This window comes from Dipodomys merriami, unplaced genomic scaffold, assembly GCF_024711535.1.
Source record: "Dipodomys merriami isolate MVZ:Mamm:240054 unplaced genomic scaffold, mDipMer1.0.p SCAF_10, whole genome shotgun sequence".
Lineage (NCBI taxonomy): Eukaryota > Metazoa > Chordata > Mammalia > Rodentia > Heteromyidae > Dipodomys > Dipodomys merriami.
The window spans coordinates 41,291,335-41,309,140 of record NW_027202271.1 but is presented as its reverse complement, the minus strand read 5'-3'; the positions used below and the strand labels follow the sequence as shown (position 1 = coordinate 41,309,140).

The following is a 17,806-nucleotide window of genomic DNA, read 5'->3' as shown; positions in this document are numbered from 1 at the left end:
CGATTCAAAGCCAGTGTGGACAAAAAAGTCCCCATGAGACTCATATCCAGTTAAATACTCAAAAAAGCCAGATGTGGCACTGTGGCTCAAGTAGTAGAATGCTAGCCTCAGGGACAGCACCCAGGCCCTGAGTTCAAGCCCCAGGGCTGGAAGGTTTGGGGGGGAAGATAAGTAAATTGTATGTTATCATCCAGATAAACTTCAGTGCCTGATGTGTCTGGCACCTGATACATATTTTCTCATCTCATTTAGGACACAGGTTGTGTTCTGGTAGGAAAAGAAGCCTTAGGAAGTCACTGTGAGAGAGTAATGGAAAGCCACAGTTTGAAACTAGGCAGTTTGATTTAAGCAAATCAAAAATCCCATTTTGAACCTCTGACTGTCAATTTCATCCTCTATAAAGCAGAAATGTTAGTATTTACTCTGGTAAATACTACAGAGTGCTCATACGGATCACCAAGTTGTTTGGAAATTGTAATATCATATGTAAATAAAAAGTGTTCACACACACACACGTAAATAAAAAGTGTTTACACACACACACACACACACACATACACACACACACATACATACACACACACACACACACCCCAAAGAGTGGCACCAGTAAGTAGAAGCACTTCTGGTATCCCACCTGAGCAGAAAAGTTCATGAGACCCCAAACCAAGAACTGGACCCTATTATCTTGACTACAGCAGGAAACCTAACTTGCATGGGATATGTTCAGGATGTCTCTGGGCACGAAGCAAGAGCCTATCCCAGAAATAACCAACAAAAAATGGGCCTGAACTTACAGCTCAGCAGTAAGAGTACCTGCTTAAGATCCTGAGTTCATATCACAATACAGTACCACTGATTCCCTGATTTCAAATCCCAATACAGTACCACTAAATGGAAAAAAGATAATAGACTCAGTAAGGATTTGTTAAGTAGAAAGTAATTTGTTTTTAATTACATTGACAATAGTGTTCAAGGCACTCTCCACATTGTAGATAATAAACACTTAACCACTTTATCAGAACATAGATTTATAATCGTATATTAAGTTTTTGGTCATATAGTTTCTTTTTGTGCTCTACCAGGATATAAACTCGAGCCTCATGGTCACTCAGCTATCTTGCTCAACTGATAGTCTACCACTTGAGTCATACCTCCAGCCCATCTTTTATTTCAGGCATGAACCAATGGCACCATGTGGTCATGCAGTTTTTAATCAATGTAGAGCCATGTTTTGGGGCTTTGATTTTCCTGGCTGAGAAACATGAGGAAGTTATCCTACTTAACTGACAGTTCCATTTGTCTTCTGAAACCTTTATTGGACCTGATGTTTACACACCTATCCAAATGTCTCTGACAAAATTAACACATATTTGTTAATGTGTAAAGAATTACCTTTCTGTAAAAGGGAATTAGCAACAGCATATGAATTGTTTCTAAAACTAGTTATACTTTTGCAACTAATTTTTGAGTATAGAAAATACATTGAAATACCTGTATCTGTAAAAGTTTTGTCAAGTATGTAATATTTAAAGCAGCTATTGTGTATTTTTATAAGGTTTATCCACGTATTAATTGCAGCAAGAAATCTGGTAAATGAATATGTTTCTTTATGTCAGGCTCCAAGAAAACCATGCAGATGAGGTGAAAAAAGTGAAAGCAGAAGTGGAGGATTTACGGTGTCTCCTGGCCCAGTCACAAAAGGAATCACAGAATTTAAAGTGTGAACTTCAAACTCAAAAGGAAGCAAATTCAAGAGCTCCAACAACTACAATGAGAAATCTAGTAGACCGGTTAAAGAGCCAATTAGCCCTGAAAGAAAAACAACAAAAAGTAAGTTCACAACAGAAAGTTATCAACAGTTAGATAAAGAAAAAAGATTTATGCACTTAATGAAAAATAAGTCTGTGACTTGGTTGTTGCTGGCTCACATCTGTAATCTTAGCTACTTAGAAGGCTGAGATATAAAAGGTCCAGGTTCAAAGCCAGCCTAGACAAAAAGGCCAACAGACTTGATCTAAAAATAAACAGCAAAAACTCTAGGCTTCTGTATAAAGACTCAAGTCAGAGTACCAGCTTGTACAAGCAAGCTGGTGAGGCTGTCCCTACTTCACATCCCAATACTGGCCAAGATAGTAGTAGTAATATAATTAATAATACAATAACATAATATTAATATAATAAGTAGTAATATAATTGTGTGAGCTTTATCACATATTAAATAGGACATTTATCAGTTTACTTTTTTTTTTTTTTCCAGTACTGGGGATTGTACTCAGAGGCTGGCAGTCTATCACTTAAGGCACACTTCCAACCAGTTTTTTTGTTTATGTTTATGTTTTTGTTGGTATTTCTTTTTTTTTTTTTTTGGGTCCGGTCGTGGGGCCTGAACTCTGGGCCTGGGAGCTGTCCCTCAGCTCTTCAGCTCAAGGCTAGCGCTCTACCACTTGAGCCACAGCGCCACTTCCGGCTTTTTTCTTTTTGCTTATGTGGTGCTGAGGAATCGAACCCAGGGCCTCAGGCATGCAAGGCAAGCGCTCTACCACTGAGCCACCTTCCCAGCCCTTTTTGTTGGTATTTCTAAGATAGGGTCTTACAAACTTTTCTGCTTGGCTAGCCTCCTTCATCCTCACTCTCTCAGTCTTCCAGTACCAATACAGGCATGAGCCATTGGCATCCAACTTACTTTTCTGCCACTAATGATTTGTAGATTGTTGGTAGGAAATGTGAGGGAATCTTACATTATTTATTCTTTCCTTCTGGATTTTCTGCTATAGATAATGTTTTGAAACATTGAATAATACTGACTGATTTGACAATTATAAGAGGGAGATTGAGATTAGTTTAGTAAATGGAGAATTTGAAGAAGAGGCCAATGACATGACTTTGTGGAAAAGAGATAGCTAGTAGATTATCTTTTTTTTAAGGGTTTGTTCTTCATTTGGCTCAGTTTTGATAATACTGAAATTTCTTAGAAAGTATAATTTTTAGTCTTAGCTCATGATTTTACTGATAAGTATTTTAAAATAGTATTCCTAGCTTGCCTAATTTCAGATGGTCTCACATGGATGGATATAAAGTGAATAATTTATTAATATTTAAAGTTGGGTATTTGAAAACTTGGTTTTATAATATAAAACACTTGATTTAATGCTTGGTTCTCATAATTGTTGCCAAGATTTTGAAATCTGAATTTTAAAATCTCAATTTTGAAAGAATTGAGCATAATTAATTCAGTAAATTTATTTGAAAAAGTACAGTTGATCAAAAATGTAGTTTAGGAAGATATTAGAAAGTAAAGTTTGTTTTTACTTGTATGTTGGTCATATAGCATTTCAATTTTCTTTGAAAATTTTTAATATATGTTGCAATTTTTAGGCTCTTAGTCGAGCGCTTTTGGAACTCCGGGCAGAAATGACAGCAGCAGCTGAAGAACGTATTGTTGCTATTACTTCCCAAAAAGAGGCTAATCTCAATGTTCAACAAATTGTGGATCGACATACCAGAGAGCTAAAGGTGAACATCAAAACATATATTAGGTATATTAATAGAGTCAAATTTCTGAGCGTGCCCATTGCAAGAGGATATAATAACTGTGATAATGAATGGTCATTTACAATTACTGGTAGTGATAATAAACACATACACAGAATTTTCTTTCTTTTCCTTGATGATATAATATATTTAAAAATTGTGCTTTTGTTTTTATAATATTGATTGTATAATTCCTAGTTTGTGTTGTTGTTGTTTTAATTTTTATTCCCTTCTCGTGCTCCAGAGTATTGTACTTCATGTTATGTGCTAGGTGAATCTTCGTATAGCTCTTTACATTCCAGAGGTGAATTGGATGGCTAATTGTATTCTATATGCACCTTCTTATAAATGCATTTTTAGCTGTTTGCATTGTAAGAATGAGCAAATATGCCTCCTGGTGGCAAATTGCAGATCCATTCCAGTTGTAGCTTTTACTTCAAAGGCATCACAAAGGGCAAAGGCAATTCCAAAATTATTGCTGAAGCACCAGCCCTTCAATATTTTCCCCAAATATCGTGAAAAGAAAGTTAGAACACAGAGAAGTTGCTAGATTACAGACAAGGAAAATCCCAGGCCAGAACCATGAAGCTATGCTAATTCTTTTAAGCCAATCATTGTAGATCATTGTAAAATGATCTACCAATAAATACTCTAAAAATTGATGGGATTCTTGAGATTGGATTCAGTAGTTACTCACAAAATTTAGCATTGGATGTCTTTGGTTTAATATCCTTTTTTTCTTTTAAGCAATGTGAAATTGCACCATTGAAATAGATTCTGCTAAGTCTGTACAAGAATTCACATATTAACAACAATATTACTGGTATTGATTGAAAAGTTCCAGAGTAAAGAAAGTAGCACTCCAGGTGATGTGTCTGAGATATAAAGAACAAGCTCCTAGAATTATTCCTCTATCATATGTACTCAAATTATATTTTTGAAGGCTGCTGGCTATATCTGTGTTAGTTACATTGGGGAGAGACATAATGCTGAAAATCCTATAATAAACCATAAAATGATTGAAGGGGACCCATCTCCGAATCTGGTCATGCCATAGTGTTAGTGTTTTGAAATGTATATTCTTAGTAAAATCTCTGATAGACCTATTTCAAGATTATATTATTCCTTAAAATGAAACTGAAAGGATGGTCAGAAAGTATTTTTTAGGACACTTTTCAGTGCCTCAATTTGAGATTACAGTTAAATGAGGTAATTGGTTCTGTGTACTTTGATCCAACTCATGCAATGGATCTAGAAAGATTTAAACATGGTGACAAATACATTTTACTAATACAGGTCATTCTTATTAGTCTTTAAATGAATATGTACTGTCAGCTGGATCCAGTACCTAGTTGCTATTTGCAAATGCCGGAGATTAATAATGGGCTGCTTGAAAGAAGAGATTTATTCTCTGTCCTCACTACCCAAATAAAAATGTTAAAAGCTGAATGTTTAGTTCATTGCTAGCAATTAATTTCCCTGGATAATGCATGTGTTGATGACATGTGAGTGCTAATGGTCAACATTGCTATGAGTCTGCAATACCAACTGTGTAAGCAATGGTAGGGCTTGGCTCAAAACACTCATAATGTTTGCATCTGATGAATTGGGAGATAAAGGTCTGTATTGGTTTTATTGATTCTTGAATCCTAAATCAAGTGGAAATTTATGACTAACAGCTTTCTTTTCTATTTTTAGTCACAAGTTGAAGATTTAAATGAAAATCTTTTAAAAATGAAAGAAGCCCTTAAAACAAGTAAAAACAGAGAAAATTCACTAACTGATAATTTGAATGACTTAAACAATGAGCTGCAAAGGAAACAAAAAGCCTATAATAAAATACTTAGAGAGAAAGATGGAATCAATCAAGAGAATGATGAACTGAAGAGGCAAATTAAAAGACTATCCAGTGGATTACAGGTGATTTATTTCTGGTAGTATCTATGATTTATAATGTGTAAGAAGTTATCTCTACTACTTAATTTCATCTATGTTTGCTATTTGATTAATTCCTTTGATGACTTCTCAAGTTTACAGTTCCAGAATAGTATTTCATACAAAATACAGAAGCAACTATCATATTATACTGAGTAACATTTAAAAAGTATGATTAATAATAGCCTCAGGAAAATTCTGTCTTGGAATATTTTGTAGTATTTTGACAATTATTTTTAGGATGTAAAGCTATTCTTACCTTGTGTTTTTCAGAGCAAACCACTAATAGATAATAAGCAAAGTTTAATTGAGGAACTTCAAAAGAAAGTTAAAAAATTAGAAAGCCAACTAGAAAAGAAAGTGGAGGAAGTAGATATAAAACCTATTAAAGAAAAGGTATGTAAAGAATATTAATAAAGTAGTGACTCTTAAGTTAACAGTGTAGCTGATGAACAAATAATATGTGAATTCATTTAAGGACCAGTAGTGGTATGAACAGAGAAGTATAAAACAAATTTCTGTCATTTAGTTATTTACAGACTACATATGGAAGCACCTATAGTGTAATTTTAATTTAGTAATTATTGCATCATCTCCAGATCCTTTTCCTGATATTAAATTATTTTCAGTGTCTCTTCATATATATATATATATATATATATGTATATATATATATATATACATATATAACATATATACTTATATATACAATTGTATTTACCATTTGTCCGTCACAGTAGTAGCTTATGTTGTTTTTTGAGATTAGGAACAATGATGTACAGTTTAAGACCTCTACTTTGAACCAGAGTGTCCTTTTGCCTTAAGTACATTAGACTTATCTTGGGGTAAACATATGATCTTAACTATATTTAGATTTAGAGTAATACTAGCCAATTTGCTCATCACTTATTTCTATAATGTGAGATAAATTCCTTAAAATTTTTCTGTAGGTTAACTAGAAGACTATAGAAAAAGAAACACTAAACTTGATCAGAATGCATGTACTCACATTTGTTATCAACAATAAACAAGAGATGCCTTGACGGTAACATTGAAAATACCAAAAGTTACCTGGGAAATATTGATGTTAGTAATAAGTAGAGCAAAAGTAGAGCATGGCTGGGCACTGGTGGCTCACGCTTATAATCCTAGCTACTCAGGAGGCTGAGATCTGAGGATCACGGTTCAAAGCCAGCCCGGGCAGGAAAGTCCATGAGACTCTTATCTCCAATGAACCACTAGAAAATTGGAAGTGATGCTGTGGCTCAAGTGGTAGAGCACTCACCTTGAGCTGAAGAGCTCAGGGACAGCGCCCAAGCCCAGAATTCAAGATCCATAACCGACAAAAAAAAAAAAAGGTAGAGCACATAACATTATGTGTTCAATACCTAGCACACACAAAAAAATCCTGGGAGTAGGAATATTTGCCCCTGAAGAAAAAAATCACTATAGAGGAGCTATTGTGAAGAAAAAAAATTGGGTTTTTTTTTATTGTGAAAATACCGTACAGAGGAATTACAATTACATGGGCAAGATAACGAGTACATTTCTTATCAAGCATTGTTGCCTCCTCTTTGTTTCCCCTTCCCATCCCTTCTCATACTCCCTCCTCCCCCCACCCGATCCTCCCCACACCCCCTACCAAAGTTGTAAAGTTCATTTTACGACATAACGACTTGTACATCTCATTGTTGCAATGGGTCCACCTGTATCCCTAGTTAAACGATTTGATTTTTTCCTTCCCCTCCACAGATTATACCAACATCAAATACAGTGAAAGCATTGGTTATACCGTGGGGGAGGGACGTACAAAGCAACAAAGAAATCATACAGAATGGAATTCTATGCCTCCATCAGAAAGAATGACATTGCCCCATTTATTAGGAAAAGAAAAAAATTGTAACATAAACTTTAGCTAGAAATTTTTCTATATCAAATAATTCATTAACATAAAATCAGAATATTAAATGTCTGTAAATGCAATGGATAGAAAATGTGTAAAGAAATTTAAGTGTTTTGATAAAATATATACTCCCCAAAATGTTTCATAATGAAAACTATCAACATTATTATAATTTTGATAAAAATGGTTGCTTTTGTATTTGCAGAATCATAACCTGTCTTTTAGAGCTCTGTTGGCGAAAACAGCAAGATTAATATAGGCCTTTACTCCGCTAGATTGCTACCTTAGCTACCTGCCTGTGGGATAGACCTAATTTCTGGGTGTCAGTCAGGTCCTAACCTATTTCTTATCAGAATACTCAGCAGCATGTTGTATTGCCTGAACTCTGACCCCTCTCCTTCAATATATTCTTCCTTCAAATGGAAAAATACTGTTTGTATTGTTACTTTTGTTTTTTAAAGATTTTGATTATCAATTGAAATTATATGTGAAAATCTTCTAAGATACCATGTCCATACCACTGTAAGATTTTAACGTATTTCTTTACTAACTAGTAATAGAATAGAATTTAACACCAATATGAATACCTGTATCTAGGAACCATGACAGTATTTTTTCATATTCTATAGTACATAGAGTTCTATTTTATATTCACAGAATGCTTTCATATTTCATATTATTTGTAAATTTCAACACTTTTTTCTTAGCAAACAAGATAGCTACTTATAAAAAAATCTAGCCCAATTCCTTACATTTCTTTCTCCATAGCAATTATTTGTTTGTGAACATACTGAATATTGCCTGTTTCTGTGTTCATACTTCTTTGTCCTTGTTAGACTGTACACTTTGAAGGCATTGATTAACAAGATTGGATTGATTATTTTCACAAAATGCTTTAGTAGAAGTTTACCTTAGGCATGATTACCTATATTAATACCTTCATGTAATGATTTCCTAATGATGTTACCATTAGGAAGAACTTCTCTTTCTCCCTATAATTAAAAGTAGAATAAAGTTTGTTTAAACTGAAGATTATTCTTGCTACTATATTGACATGCCTGAGGATTCTGGAGGTTATCTAACAAAATAGATCTCTTTACAAAACTTTTTGTAACATTGGTTTATTATTTCTTAAGGGTTAATCTTAAAGGAGATTAAAAATAATATTAGTAATTTTGTAACATTTTTATTGTTTACAGAGTACTAGAGAAGAATTAATTAGGTGGGAAGAAGGTAAAAAATGGCAAACCAAAATTGAAGGAATTCGAAATAAGTTAAAAGAGAAAGAGGGAGAGGTCTTTACTCTGACAAAGCAGTTGAATACTTTGAAGGATCTTTTTGCAAAGTAAGTTTAAAATTCATTGTAAAACTTACAATTATTTGTAACATCTATGAACCTGGAATTGTAGGATTTTACCATAGTTTATAACATGAGAAGCTTCCCAGTTTGAATTACTTATCTATAATTCATTTTTTATTTTCCATAGAATGTGCTTGAAGTTTATTTTAACCATTATAAATGGAGTTTCCTCTGATTGTAAAATAAGTTAGTTCATTCCAAATACAGACTGGAACAATGACTATGCTAATGACTAAGCTTCAGTTAAATAAATTGAACAACCCAAACAGTAAATGGTATGTTTATAATTCTATATTAACTTCTACAGAGCTGATAAAGAGAAGCTTACTTTACAGAGGAAACTGAAAACAACTGGCATGACTGTTGATCAAGTTTTAGGAGTACGAGCTTTGGAGTCAGAAAAAGAGTTGGAAGAATTAAAAAAGAGAAATCTTGACTTAGAAAATGACATACTGCATATGAAGTAAGTTACTACATAGGCTAGTACCATTTTGTGAAAAATACTAACCAGTCAATATGGAAACCATAGTCTGAGTTGTATTGACTATATTTCATCTTGTGAGTTGAGGTAGGTTAGATTCTTTGTATACTATATAATTTGGGATTTATATTCCCTTTTTCTGGCTTTCATGAGATAATACAGTTCATTATTATCCATAGTGATCCTACCAGGCAATGGAACACCAGAGCTTAATTCTCTCTACTACTTAATAATCACTGATCAATTACTCATTCCTCCATTCCTCTGAATCTTCCACATCTTTGGTAACCACTATGCTACCCTCAACATCTATGAAAGTTTTTCATATTCCAGATACTGCCTTCTTGATAGCAGTCAATTTCATTAGAGTGATGTGGCTATCTCCCATTACAATTTTGCGTTATATTCCCTAATTATTAATGATATTGATCATTTTTTCATGTGTTCATTTGTATATTTTTTTAATTAATAAGTTTTTTATTGTGAAAATACCATACAGAGGGGTTACAATTATGAGCAAGGTAATGAGTACATTTCTTATTAAGCATTGTTGCCTCCTCCTCTGTTTCCCCTTACCATCCCTGCCCTCCTATCATTCCCCCCATTTGCATATCTTCTTTTGAGAAATGACTTGCTCATTTTTAAATGTTTGCTTTGCTTGAGTTTTCTAAATTCTGTGTGCATGTTGGAAATTAATCTCTTGTCAGAAGTATAGTTTATATTTTTCCCATTCTGTAGATTGTGTTTTTATTATGTTGACCATTTTCTTTGCCATATAGGTTTTTTAATTGATATAATCCTATTTTTCTGGTTTTAGCTTTATTTCCAATGTTTTTGAGAACAGTAGATCTATGTTAATGTCCATTAAGAATGTGCCAGTGTTCCTATATGAATACCAGTATGAATGTGATATGAACCTAAGAAGTTAAATTTCTTTAAATTAACATTCTTAAGAGTTTCTATCCTATATGCAATCTTCTTTTATTCTAGGCTACTGTTTTTTTTTTGTTTTAATCTTCAGATTTTCCCATGATAGGAATTACAATTTGTTCAAAACATCAGTTTATAGTGAATATCTGAGCAGTACATCTTTCCCCTCCTTGTTTTTCTAGCACCAAATATAGGTATAAAGCAAAAGTATTAGCCAGATTTCACAAAGATGATCATTTTACATTTTTTTTGTACTATGGGGATTTCAACTTGGGGGCCTCGGGCTTAGGAGACTGGGGCTCTACTACTCAAGATACCCCTAGCCCCATTTTACCCTTCAAATCTTTTAATACTTTTTTTTTGTAATCATCAAACATTTTTTCTGAACTTCAAAATGTCTTGCTAATACTTTTAGAAGTTCTCTGTTTTATAGTTGTTGTTGTTCCTACTATAAATCTGTGAGGGCTAAGGTAATTGGAAAATACTTCATACAATTAATTTAACTGGTCTCCTTTCCAAGTTAAAGAGGTTTGAGTTTCTTGGGGGGTCCGGTCGTGGGGCCTGAACTCCGGGCCTGGGCACTGTCCCTCAGCTCTTCAGCTCAAGGCTAGCGCTCTACCTCTTGAGCCACAGCGCCACTTCCGGCTTTTTTTTTCTTTTTTTTGCTTATGTGGTGCTGAGGAATCGAACCCAGGGCCTCGAGCATGCAAGGCAAGCGCTCTACCACTGAGCCATCTTCCCAGCCCAGAGGTTTGAGTTTCTTAATGCTATGAATTGAATCCAGATATTGAAGGGAAAAAGGGACATACAGGCATAGACATAGAACACATATACCTAGCAAGAAACTTAAAGATAAGGGTCCAGGTTTCATGTGAAGAGTAGGAGTGAATTTTTTTCTCATTTAATGATAGACTACTGGACAGTACGGTTGGACATACATGTAGTTGCACCAAGGTATGGAGACTATTTTAAATCAGGTAAACAAGTTTATACTTTAAATGTGAGATTATTATCTGGAATCAGTAAGAGACTTTGTAGATCTTTGAGCATTTTGATAATGACATAAATATTACTCAATTTTTATATAATACTTTTTAAAGGGGTTATTTTAGGTCTCTTACATAATTCCATGTAAATAAACAAGTTTTTCTTGTTAGCATTAGTGTGTTTCTACAAACAGCATACATTTTTAAACTGGTAAAGATACTACTTAGTGAATGTTCAAGGGGCTTATTTTTAATACAAATTGTAGATTGTGATTTTCTTCTTCCCTCTCTCCCAGATCACTTACTTATTTTCTTTCTCTTTCTTTTTTCTCTCTTTTTCCCTCCCTTCCTCCTTCCCTCCCTCCTTTCCTTCCTTCCTTCCTTCCTTCTCTGTCTGTGTGTGTGTCTCTCTCCCTCTCTTTCTCTCTCTCTTTCTTTCTGGATTTTTTTAGTATAATATAGTTAAAGTAAAGAGAAATGGGACATGAGAAACATTTCCTACTCCCCATGTAGTAAATAAAAAGTTTAAGACTCGTTGTAGTTTATATTTTATGATGCATAGAAGTTTTTAAACCCTAAATTGAATATAGTATAAAGAAACTTATTTCATTTCTTAATTCTGTCCTGTACATTGTCATAAAATAGGGAAAATTTGAGATTTATATACAAAGTATCTATGATTGTTGTTTATAGGACCCAACAAGCTCTTCCTCGAGATTCTGTGGTAGAAGATTTACGTTTGCAAAATAGATTCCTTCAAGAAAAACTTCACACTTTAGAAAAACAGCTTTCAAAGGATACATATTCTAAGCCTTTAGTAAGTGTATATGTTTTCGTTTTTCTGTTTTTAAGTGTAGAAAAGAAAATTCAACTTCCTTTATGATCTTTCTCATTAATATTGATACAGTCCATTCAACTTTATTTCTGCTAGGTAATGATATACAGTAACTTCTTTAATCCTCTTTAATCCATCCTCCCTTTAGTAATACTAAAGTCTATTTCTTTGTGCTTTGTATAAAACTTTAAAATGACTTCTAGAAATGCTCAATAAACATGGTGACACTGAATTTTCCTGTGTTTGGAGCACATAGTTAAATGTAATGGAAAAATAGAATGTTTTCAGATATATATGGTACATGTATAATTTACGAAGTCTCATCATGAGTGAATAATGTGGAATTTTTCTGTATCTTATTTCTTATTTTAAATATTCAATGTGTGTATATTTCCCTTTTTCACATTTCTTGTCTTATACTTTGGGCAGAATCTGATATGGGACACAATTGTGCTTTCTACAACATTGTTACTGTTGTAAATAATTACAGATATAACAATTTTCACACTAAACCCTGCTTTATCCAGGAACAAAATATATAAGCAAAACATAATATTCAGAGCTAAAAATGGGAAGAAAATAAATGTTAGGAACATCTTACATCATTGGGCACTTAGAAATGTTCTGCAGTATTATAGAAATTAAAGACACAAAAGAGAGGATGCTATAGATTGTACTGAACTAAATAATTATGAATCAAAGCTAAACAATAAATTCAGTTTAGGTCAATTAATGGTAACAGTAGATTTTAGCTATTTTTGAAATTTATCAAATCCTAAAATAGAAAAAAAAGCAAGAATGTTGTGAAAATGATAATAATAAGCAGAAACATAATGAGGGTAGATGTCTAAAATCAAGATGTTAGTAAGGTTAATTTCTTGTAAAGGCCTTGAAGGAAAGATCTGTCCGAAGTGTTGAGATAGATAAACTTCCCCTCTAATTTCTTATTTTGTAAATATACTAGTCATTGGTAAGGTCTCATCTAAGCTCCACTATGATTAAGTGACCTTATTTAGAGATAAGATCACGTAAGTAGTAGGAAGTTACTAACTTTAATGTATGAATTTGGAGTTAGAGGAAACAACTTAGTCTATAGCAATTCAATAACTTTTAGTTTGAACAAAATCAGTATATATTAGTTTAAGCATTATGAAGTATATATAAAGGCATTCTTATAGACGTTTAAAGTCATAATTGGTTTTACTTTTGATTTTAAACCAAATTACCTTTTGTATTGCACAGTAATATATTAGTTTTGGTTTCTGTAGAGCTTTCTGTTATTGTTTTTGTTTTCCATATTGCTTTAAGAAAAAAATTCCTTTTTGATAGGAATTTTTGAGGCTTTTATTAAACTTTAAACACATTCTAAATTCCACTTTCCAGAAGACTTCAGAAACTGAATCAGATGATTTTTATCAAAAAGAACAGGAGCTTCAAAGGGAAAACTTGAAGTTGTCATCTGAAAATATTGAACTGAAATTTCAGCTGGAACAAGTAAATAAAGATTTGCCAAGATTAAAGGTAAATTTAATGTTTATTACTGTAGTTAGAATATGAAATCCTTAAAATTCTTCCCCATCCTAGTTTACTTATATTAGCATATGAAATACACATTCATAAAATATCACATCTGTGTTGTTGAGGGCCTCCATTGTATCAAATACTCTTCCTGCTGCTAGAATATGATAAAACAACAACAATAAAAAAATCTATTCACTCAGAGTTTCTCTTCTAGTGGGAAAGACTAATAGTAAACAGGTTAACATAGTAACCCAGCTAATGTGCGGTACAAAAAGGAGAAAAATGAGGCCTGATTGGAGGAAACTAGTGGGGAAGGTGTATGACTTAGAGTAGCAAAAAAGTGCTCATACAAATAATGGAAAAAAAATTCCAGAAGATAAAACTAATAAGTTCAGTGCCCTGAGATAGGATACATGTTGTATTTCGTTCATAATTTTCATGTTTGAACATAAAAGGATAATAGTTTCTTTTAAAAATATTACTGAATAAATTTTTTGTCTTTCCTTTTTCTGTATCTACCCTGTTTATGGGAATCTTTGCATCTCTTGGCTAACTTTGCAGTTCTGTTTTCTAATGTAGACTATTAGCAGTTTGTCATTTCCACTGGTGGTAATACACCTTAGAAATGTCCTGTTTCTTAACCATTGTAAGAACTTCAATTTTATTTTTCTGTTTCACATGGTAAGTATGTACATGTATAAATTATAGGACAGTTAAAATGAGAGTTCTAAGCTGGGGACCAGTGGATCATGCCTGTAATCCCTAGCTACTCAGGAGGGTAAGTAAGATCTGAGAATTAGAGTTCTAAGCCAGCCAGGGTAGGAAAATCTGTAAGACTCTGATTTCTAATTTCACCCAAAAATTGTAAGAGGAGCCATGGCTCAAGTGGTAGAGTGCTAGCCTTAAGCAAAAATGTTGAGGTATTATACCCAGGATCTGAGTTCAAGTCCAGACCCAGCACCAGAAAAAGAAAAAGAAAAAATTCAGAGTCCTAAACTCCAATTTATATTGTATACTTAGGAAGTAGTATAGAAAATATTTCTTGAAAATTCATGCTCTATATACTGTTTTGTTAATTTAACATATTCAACATAATTCAAATTGTTCCTTTTTTATTTTAATAATTCGGTTGCTTAATTTGGCTATATAGCTATAGACTTTATTAAGAAATGTTTTGCCTGGCACCAGTAGCGTATACCTGTAATCCTAGCTACTTAAGAGGCTGAGATCTGAGGATTATAGTTCAAAGCCAGCCTGGGCAGGAAAGTCTGTGAGACTTTATCTCCAATAAACCACCAGAAAACCCTAAGTGGTGCTGTGGCTTAAGTCATAGAGTGCTCGCTTTAATCTGAAGAGGTGAGGGACAGCACCCAGGCCCAGAGTTCAATCCCCAAGACTTAAAAACAAAAAGAAGAATTGTTTCCTTTTTAATGGTTATTGTTTTGTTGGATTTTTACATATTTTATCTTTTAGAATCAAGTAAGAGATTTGAAGGAAATGTGTGAATTTCTTAAGAAAGAAAAAGCAGAAGTTGAGCGTAAACTTGGCCTGGTTAGAGGGGTAAGTATATTGTTTTGGAAGCAGGGCCAAAGATTTAGGCCCCTATTGATTTTAGACAGGTGAGTGGCACAGATGGAAGCAGGAATAAACACAGGGATAAAGCAGGAACCTATTTTGGTAATGATAGAAAATACCTTATGGAGGCAGTAACAGCATTAACAGCATTAGTAGACAACTTTTCAGAAAAGTTTTCTTGGTGACAGTTAACAACATTTGTTTCCAAGATGAAAAAATATATGTGTATGCATGCTATAAATATATAAAATAACGTATCAGTTTAAAACTGTAAAGAATTTCAGAAGAATAATCTTTTGTAAATTAATGCATGTGTTTATTAAAATTATATAAATTTACATATTATGATTACTCATTATACAATGGAATGCTAACATGCTAGAAAAGAGTTAAGAATATTATTTTACTCAACTGTTGAAAATTGTTTTATCATAAATATAAGCAGTTAAAGTTATTAATGATAGATCAATCTCTTGCTAGTTCTACACCAGTTTTCATTTCAGATGTCTTCTGTTTATACCAAACAGAACTAAGTGTCTAAGCAGTAGCTACTTGAAGAAATTGCCTTTTGAATGCTATAATTACAATTAGGTTACTCATGAGCTGGTTCAAGACACAATTTCTCTTTAATGAATTTACTCCATACAAAGAAAACTGTAGGGTGTTAGAGAGAACACTAGCTAACTAGAATACTTCAGTTTATTCATTTGATTACACATCAAGGCCTAGAGTATTTAAGCATTATTTATAAATTATATGACTTGAGGAATATCAAATACTTTACCATGATCTTTGAGTAAATAAAGTAAGAATTTGAATTCCTATCTTTTAGGTTGTTTTAAAGATGTATTTAATTAACATAGGATGGGAAATACAATATCAGCAATTGCTAATAAGATTACTTCAATTAAAAGACCTGTGGGTAGTACTGGGTACTTTACTTTAAGTTATACTCTACTAAATATTTGTTTTAAAAGTTTGCATATTCTCGTTCAGTCTGGTAGAAGTGGAAAGACAATTCCAGAACTAGAAAAGACCATTGGTTTAATGAAAAAAGTAGTTGAAAAAGTCCAAAGAGAAAATGAACAGTTGAAAAGAGCATCAGGAATACTTACCAGTGAAAAAATGGCAAATATTGAAGGTGAAAATGAAAAATTAAAGGTAATTTTAACGTGATCGTATTTACAGAAATGCTTTGTTATTATAATTGTTTATTTACTTATTTTAATTTTAATTTTTAGGTGAGAATTCAGTGCTTTGTTTTTGTAATACAGATGCTTGCTCTTTAAGCCCCAGCCCCCAAAGCCTCTTTTGCTTCGTCTTTCGTACAAGGTCTTGAACTTTTGCCTAGGCCTCTCTTAAAATACAGTTTTCCTCTCAGTATCTCCCATATAGCTTCGTTTACAGGCAAGTGATATTACTATCTTTGCCTGTGCTGTCCTCAGTGAACCTTATAGGTAGCTAAGATTACAGGTGTATACCACTATGGCTGGCCTTAATTTTTATTTATTTTAAAGAAAAGATTTAAATATACTCGTATAAAATAGTTTTAATAGATGCATGACATATGTTAGGTCACAGGAAGAAACATATTGCAGAGCAAAGATCTTTATTTAAATCCTAGCTACTCAGGAAGCTGAGATCTGAAGATCGCAGTTCAAAGCTGCCCAGGCATGAAAGTCTGTAACATTCTTATCTCCAGTTAACCACCAATAAAATGGAAGTGTAGGAGTGGCTCAAGTGGTAGAGATCTAATCTTGAGCACAAAAGTTCAGTATTGGTGCCCAGGCCCTGAATTCAAGCCTAGTTACCAAAAAAAGAAGAAAAAAAAAAGATATTGATTCTTATTTCATGACGTAGATATCATGTACTTACTTTTCATTTTTAGTTTTTGGCCACACTGAGGTTTGAACTCAGAACCTTGTATTTGCTAGAGACATTCTACCACTGCATCATGCCTCCAGCACTTTTCTACTTTATTTTTCAGATAGGATGTGCACTATTTTCCCAGGGCCAACCTCAGAGATCTTCCTAGTAGGGATAGCAGGCACATTCTACCATACCCCACTTATTGACTGAGGTGGAGCTGCACAAAGCTTTTTCCCCTCAAGATGTCCTCCATTCCTAATCCTCCTAATCTCTACCTCCCCTGTAGTTGAGATTGGAAATGGGAGTTTCATGCCTAGTCTTATACATATTTTTAAACATACACATGCCCAAGACACCCCATCTTTGAGATTGATTTTGGTCCTAAGATAGGTGTTGTAATGTGGGGGCTTTGTGCAGTTTTTAATTCTTTAGCTTATTCTGACAGAATCAAGTTCAGGAAGTTCTGTTCTAGATAACAAGTACTCTAGTAAAGACTTTAATCTATTGTATATGGTCTCTAAAACTATCTAAAAATTTTATGATTTTAGGAGTTTCAAAGATCCTGTTCTATTTGATTTCATGGCTTGATAATAAACATGATTTGATAAGTATTTTTTAAATCACTAGGCTGAATTAGAAAAACTTAAAGCTCATCTTGGACGTCAGTTGAGTATAAACTATGAATACAAGAACAAAGGCACAGAGAAAATTGTTGCTGAAAATGAAAGGCTTTGTAAAGAACTTAAAAAGGTATGACCTTTATAACTAATGATTTTTATTTTCAGTAAGTAGTAGTAGATATTAGAAAAACTGCTTAGAATATCTATTCAAAATAGATAGGAAGAGACTTAGGAATTTTGTTTCTAATGCTTGCCAT

General features: G+C 33.3%; 1 protein-coding gene across 4 annotated transcripts in view; it reads left to right on the top strand.

The window, feature by feature from the left end:
• The window catches only part of Cep290 (centrosomal protein 290), a 67,815-nt gene that overhangs the window by 40,710 nt on the left and 9,299 nt on the right, over positions 1-17,806 (top strand). For all 4 annotated transcript variants that reach the window (XM_069989461.1, XM_069989469.1, XM_069989477.1 and 1 more), the window contains 11 exons: positions 1,620-1,833; positions 3,379-3,516; positions 5,233-5,454; positions 5,743-5,865; positions 8,572-8,717; positions 9,040-9,195; positions 11,823-11,946; positions 13,348-13,485; positions 14,959-15,045; positions 16,057-16,221; positions 17,557-17,679. In XM_069989461.1, the coding sequence (XP_069845562.1) occupies positions 1,620-1,833; positions 3,379-3,516; positions 5,233-5,454; positions 5,743-5,865; positions 8,572-8,717; positions 9,040-9,195; positions 11,823-11,946; positions 13,348-13,485; positions 14,959-15,045; positions 16,057-16,221; positions 17,557-17,679 (1,636 nt within the window). The remainder of the gene's footprint in view (positions 1-1,619; positions 1,834-3,378; positions 3,517-5,232; positions 5,455-5,742; positions 5,866-8,571; positions 8,718-9,039; positions 9,196-11,822; positions 11,947-13,347; positions 13,486-14,958; positions 15,046-16,056; positions 16,222-17,556; positions 17,680-17,806) is intronic.